General features: G+C 39.0%; 1 protein-coding gene across 1 annotated transcript in view; it reads right to left on the minus strand.

Moving 5' to 3' along the window:
- The window catches only part of tubgcp3 (tubulin gamma complex component 3), a 60,189-nt gene extending 56,646 nt beyond the window's left edge, over positions 1-3,543 (minus strand). Inside the window, exon 1 of the mRNA XM_060898852.1 lies at positions 3,343-3,543. Coding sequence (XP_060754835.1) covers positions 3,343-3,418 — 76 coding nt within the window. The 5' untranslated portion in view covers positions 3,419-3,543. The remainder of the gene's footprint in view (positions 1-3,342) is intronic.
- Between the last annotated feature and the right edge of the window lie 3,649 nt (positions 3,544-7,192).

Genomic DNA, 7,192 nt, shown 5'->3' on the forward strand with positions numbered 1-7,192 from the left:
ATGTTGCAAAATGTCGCCAACTTGTTCATTCCATGCCTAGAAGACTTGGTGCGGTCATTAAAAATCATGGAGGCCATACAAAGTACTAGATGTAGTAGTTTTTGTTGTGGGGTGTACTCGTTTTTGCACCACCCTAATTTGAGTAAAACTGAAAAATGTGTAATCTAAGTTTATATTATTAACCTTACTTTCATGTTATGAGTTAAACAGATGTTATATTAAACTTTGGCTTGTCAACATTTTGGAAATTGTTTGTGTTCATTGAGATATTGTTTAAAATGTTACTTTTCAAAGTGGGTGCACTCATTTACGCTCAGCACTGTATATATATATTAAATAAAATAAAAGTGCAGTAAACAATAATAAATGAAACAAAGTTTCAATATTTGGTGTAATATCCATTTGCTTAAAAAATAGTAGTCTCAGGTACAATAAGTGCAGGTTTATAAGGAAATGAGCTGTAGGTTTTACTGAGCATCTTACAGAACCAGCCACAGTTCGCTTCTCCCATAACCCGGTATGGGACGGAACAGTACCGTCGCGTATTTAAATTTGCCTTCCAGGTTTTTATATGCTGTTCCGTCCCATGTATAACAAGTGTTCCGTCCCGCAATACCATTTTTGTGACATTTATTTACATTACGTATAGTCTTACCTTTTTGTTCCAGTTTCACAGAGACATCCGTCACGCCCACCATTTTATTAATCGGTACTTACATTAGTCATCCCGCCTTTATAGATGAACCCATCCCATCACGTATGATAAATAAACTTAGAAGAAAAACAAAATATATTGTTTAGCTGTTTTATTGTCAAAACATATAACTTAACTACTATTTATTCATTTATTTTACAATTTCTTGCCTCTTCCCCTACCGCTACCTTTTCGTTTCTTCAGCTGACATTATATACATTTCAAGTTCTTATCTTTTTTGATCTGTGCTTCTGTTTTATGACCCACGTTTTCACAATTAATCAGTGTGAAACCACATTTTACTCGTTCCGCCACACGGGATTTCTTTGTGACGGCACACCAAGGTATATTCTGTAATTGGAGTTCCGGGCTTTTAGATTAATTTTGATTGAAAATATCATGAATATAATGTTAATACAATGTGACGGGATATAATAATGCTGGATAATCAAAGAATACATGACAGTGATACGTGTGAGTACAAGATGTTAAGTATGAAACTCCTGAATATTTAGAAAACATAACGTTATTGTAATGTACCGTCCCGTTCCGGTTCATACTTTCCGTACCGGGTTATGGGAGACACCGCACAGTTCTTCTGGACACGATGACTGTCACACTTGCTTCTTCATTTTGCACCAAAACCCAGTAGCCTTCATTATTATTATTATTTTTTTGTCTTAAAAGTCGTCTCTTACATACAGTAATATGCTGCTTTCTTTCTTAACATACATTTGTCCCAACTCGATAATGTTGACATCATCTCATCTCATTATCTCTAGCCGCTTTATCCTGTCCTACAGGGTCGCAGGCAAGCTGGAGCCTATCCCAGCTGACTATGGGCGAAAGGTGGGGTACACCCTGGGCAAGTCGCCAGGTCATCACAGGGCTGACACATAGACACAGACCACCATCCACACTCACATTCACACCTACGGTCAATTTAGAGTCACCAGTTAACCTAACCTGCATGTCTTTGGACTGTGGGGGAAACCGGAGCACCCGGAGGAAACCCACGCGGACACGGGGAGAACATGCAAACTCCGCACAGAAAGGCCCTCGTCGGCCACAGGGCTCGAACACGGACCTTCTTGCTGTGAGGCGACAGCGCTAACCACTACACCACCATGCTGCCTGTCGACATCATAAAATTAAAAAAAAAAATAATAATAATAATAATAACAAAAGGGCAGCACGGTGGTGTAGTGGTTAGCGCTGTCGCCTCACAGCAAGAAGGTCCGGGTTCGAGCCCCGTGGCCGGCGAGGGCCTTTCTGTGTGGAGTTTGCATGTTCTCCTTGTGTCCGCGTGGGTTTCCTCCGGGTGCTCCGGTTTCCCCCACAGTCCAAAGACATGCAGGTTAGGTTAACTGGTGACTCTAAATTGACCGTAGGTGTGAATGTGAGTGTGAATGGTTGTCTGTGTCTATGTGTCAGCCCTGTGATGACCTGGCGACTTGTCCAGGGTGTACCCCGCCTTTCGCCCGTAGTCAGCTGGGATAGGCTCCAGCTTGCCTGCGACCCTGTAGAACAGGATAAAGTGGCTAGAGATAATGAGATGAGATATAACAAAAGTTTGTACTAAAAATATATATATGGGTGCTGAAGACTTTTGAACAGTACTGCATTTTTTGAAAAACATTTTTATTGAAGAAATAAGCTGCATAATGCAGTAGTCTTAAATATACTGCCAAGGCATATATTTACACCAAGGTGGTGTAGTGGTTAGCACGGTCGCCTCACAGCAAGAAGGTTCTGAGTTCGAACCCAGCGGCCGGCGAGGGCCTTTCTGTGTGGCATTTGCATGTTCTCCCTGTGTCTGCGTGGGTTCCCTCCGGGTGCTCCGGTTTCCCCCACAGTCCAAAGACATGCAGTTAAGTTGATGTGGGGCAGCCTAGGGCTGAAGTGCCTTTGAGCAAGGTACCAGACCCCTGACTGCTCCCTGGGCGCTCTGGTGTGGCTGCCCACTGCTCTGAGTGTGTGTGCATGTGTTCACTGCTTAAGATGGGTTAAATGCAGAGGATGAATTTCACTGTGCTTGAAGTGTGCATGTGACGAATAAAGGTTTAAAAAAAAATAGATTTCCATATTTGGGTCCAAAATGATTTTTTTTCCCATCATCATCATCATCATCACATTTTTAATTAAGAAAAAAAATCGTGAATTTTAATAATTATTGTTTATAATGGTTTATAAATGATCTTTTCAGATTTAATGTTCTGTACATTTTTACTCATTTTATTCCTGCACATGGACAATCTCTATTTATTTACTGATATGTATTAATCCAAGTGATTTTTTTTAGAAAAGCTCCAAATTAATAACACATGCAGTTTTAAGTAATAAACATGTAATAAAATAATCTTGCTTTATTATTATTATTGTTATTATTATTTAATCATTTATGCAGGAAAGGAAAGGGTTAAACTTTGACAACATATCGAGCATCAGCTTGCCAGCTCTTCAGAAAACAAGATACTACAATATTATTATATAAAAATCTCACGATTATGATGATTATTAAGTAATAATGTGTGTTTTTAGATAAAGCCGGTTCACGGTAAGGTTCGATCATCAGCTCAGTACTGAATGAAGCTAGTTAGCTTTAGCCCAGCTGACGTTTCAGCCTCCTGCTCATTTAGCGGTGTTACCTTCACTCTTCCCCGTGATCCTGCAGCAAAGACTCTGCAAAAGCACGTTGGGCGATTTCTGATCCAAAGCCGCCATTGTACAGATATCTCCCTCCTGCTGGTGTGATAGAAAAAAGCACTCTTGTCTCTATCACTATGCACTCCTCCATCGGCTCGCCATTTTAACGGAACCCGCCGAACGCGCGCACAGTTAGAAATGCAGCGGAAAAACACATCAGGTACGGAATGAAAATATGTCCGTCCGGCAAACAAGACTACACAAAAGGTTCCTACTCTATGGTTCCTGAGCTGTCAACTTGTCGAATTTACTAGATTTTTTTTGCCCAGAGTAAAGAGGGTATGAAAGACCAGCTTTGCAGTCAGATAGTAGTTACAATAAACTAACGAAAGCACCATGAAATTGTGTAGAGAACAAAGATGCCATTCGCAAAGCAACTCATCAATCAAAGTCCTTCCCACGCCATGTGGCGCATAGGGTGGCATCGATCTCCGTTTCCATAGCCTTCAGCCTCTCGCCTATTCCATAGCTAGGGTTACAGTGGGGGGCCAGTCCTCTGGTAACCTCAAGAGTTTGACTCCCTAGTCCCTACTCGCATCTGTATTGCAGCGTGCCTTGCCAGACGGCAGTAGGTACCATTTTTATGATGGTCTTTGGTATGACCCGACCGTGAGTAGAACTCAGGATCTCCAGATCGAGAGGCGGACACGCTAACCACTAGGCCAACTCGCAGTAAAGCAACTAGTAACATAACTAATAGCATAACTAGTAACATAACTGGTAATATAGCTAACACCAAAACTACCAAAGCAGTGGCTACAATTATCAACACCTTAACGATCTTTTGGCCATTGCAAAAGTAGAAAAGACTTTCAATACCTAAATTGTGCATGAATAATTACTCAAACTTCCACTGGGAAAAAAAATGAGTTGATTCCCGATTACTTAGCGTATCAGATCACATGATACCGTTCCACAAATATTGACACCTTTGTCCACAGTTATCGATACCTTTCCACAATTATCGACACCTTTGTCCACAGTTATCGACACCTTTCCACGATTATCGACACCTTTGTCCATAGTTATCGACACCGTTCCACAATTATCAACACCTTTGTCCACAGTTATCGACACGGTTCCGCAATTATCAACACCTTTGTCCACAGTTATCGACACCGTTCCACAATTATCGACACCTTTATCCACAGTTATCGACACCGTTCCACAATTATTGACACCTTCATCCACAGTTATTGACACCTTTCCACAATTACCGACACCTTTATCCATAGTTATCGACACTGTTCCACAATTATCGACACGTTTATCCATAGTTATCGACATCGTTCCACAATTATCAACACCTTTGTCCACAGTTATCAACACCTTTGTCCACAGTTATCGACACCTTTCCACAATTATCAACACCTTTATCCATAGTTATCGACACCTTTATCCACAGTTATTGACACCTTTCCACAATTATCGACACCTTTATCCACAGTTATCGACACCATTCCACAATTATCGACACCTTTGTCCACAGTTATTGACACCGTTCCACAATTATCAACACCTTTATCCATAGTTATCGACACTGTACCACAATTATCGACACCTTTATCCATAGTTATCGACACCGTTCCACAATTATCAACACCTTTGTCCACAGTTATCAACACCTTTGTCCACAGTTATCGACACCTTTCCACAATTATCAACACCTTTATCCATAGTTATCGACACCTTTATCCACAGTTATTGACACCTTTCCACAATTTTCGACACCTTTATCCATAGTTATCGATAGCATTCCACAATTATCCACACCTTTGTCCACAGTTATCGACATCGTTCCACAATTATCGACACCTTTATCCACAGTTATCGACACCGTTCCACAATTATCAACACCTTTGTCCACAGTTATCAGCACCTTTGTCCACAGTTATTGACACCTTTCCACAATTATCAACACCTTTATCCATAGTTATCGACACCTTTATCCACAGTTATTGACACCTTTCCACAATTATCGACACCTTTATCCACAGTTATCGACACCATTCCACAATTATCGACACCTTTGTCCACAGTTATTGACACCGTTCCACAATTATCGACACCTTTATCCATAGTTATCGACACTGTACCACAATTATCGACACCTTTATCCATAGTTATCGACACCGTTCCACAATTATCAACACCTTTGTCCACAGTTATCAACACCTTTGTCCACAGTTATCGACACCTTTCCACAATTATCAACACCTTTATCCATAGTTATCGACACCTTTATCCACAGTTATTGACACCTTTCCACAATTTTCGACACCTTTATCCATAGTTATCGATAGCATTCCACAATTATCCACACCTTTGTCCACAGTTATCGACATCATTCCACAATTATCGACACCTTTATCCACAGTTATCGACACTGTTCCACAATTATCGACACCTTTGTCCACAGTTATCGACACCGTTCCACAATTATCAACATCCAGATGATTATTTATAAAAAGTAAAAATAATCAGTATGTGGTATTAAGTTAACAAAACATAGTTTTTATTTAAAATTTGTTTTACATAGACTTATATTTAGTACAAAATATATTTTATATAAATATATTGATGCCGGTGCTTACGTAAACGAGGAAATCATTCTACTGTTTGTAGACAAATCAACTGATAATGTTTAACCTGTCAGAAAATCTTTTTGTTCCACTTTCTACCCACTTTCTAAGTATTTTCATAGATCACATTTTGTTAATCCTTCATTGTTGTTTGTATTAATTTCTAGTTTTGTTTACCAATAAATGTCAACAGGCAATTGACATTGTAACCCCATGGAAATCCAAGTCAAAGGTCGCATGTCATTCCTCGAACCAAAATATAAAACATCTACTGAGATTGTAATATGTGGTATATATTTACAACAAACTGCAAAAATGTTTTCTGAATGGAATCGAAAAATCTGAATATTTCAACCATGTTTTTTTTATATGCTAGGAATTTAATTCTGGTCTACTTCTATTTACTGCAATAGGATTCCAAATACTCTATAAACATTCCATTCTGTTATGAATCAGAAAAAAATATTATAAATCACTGCACTTTTTTAAAAAGTACTTCATCTACTTCAACAATGTTACACAAAGAAAGATCCATAACAGTTGTAAATGTCACTTAATTCCACAGGGTGTCGATAATGGTGGACACCGGTGAAATTGATCACTATTATCGACACCTCATGTGACTTCTCAAACACGTGTTTCGATACAAAAATGAAACAAATGAAACAGTAAGAAACAAAGTAGGCTTCGACAAGGAGATCATGAAAGATCGGTGAATTTGAAAAGTAAAAACATGTCCATGATCTTTCCACCATGCTTACCTGCGATGATAACATCCGCGTTTTCCTTAAATTGCTGATCGTGCTAAAAAAAATTTTGTGAGTTGTGTCATCAGACGACAAGATCAAAGGGTGAGGCGGGTCTTCTGATTGATTAATTAACCAATAATAACTGTTGTAACTGAAATTCACCTATGTAAAATTGTTTTTTATTGGTAAATCTGAAAAGGTGTCGATAATTGTATCATAATTAACATCAAAACCAAAACTCATTCTGGCTTCATAGGTCATATTTCCTTTTTATTTGAAGAATTTGGTCAAAAATACCTCTTAATACTTCGGCAATAGTGTTACAGTTTTAACTCAGAGTGAGATAAACACACATAAATGAGTAATATGGATAATTTCTGCACAGTATTGCTGACTCTGTTCAGGGGAAATGAGCTAATGTGGCTCAAAAACAAAACTCGCTTGATGTCACCAAATGACGT

The sequence above is a fragment of the Neoarius graeffei genome, chromosome 18 (genome assembly GCF_027579695.1).
Source record: "Neoarius graeffei isolate fNeoGra1 chromosome 18, fNeoGra1.pri, whole genome shotgun sequence".
Classification (NCBI taxonomy): Eukaryota; Metazoa; Chordata; class Actinopteri; order Siluriformes; family Ariidae; genus Neoarius; species Neoarius graeffei.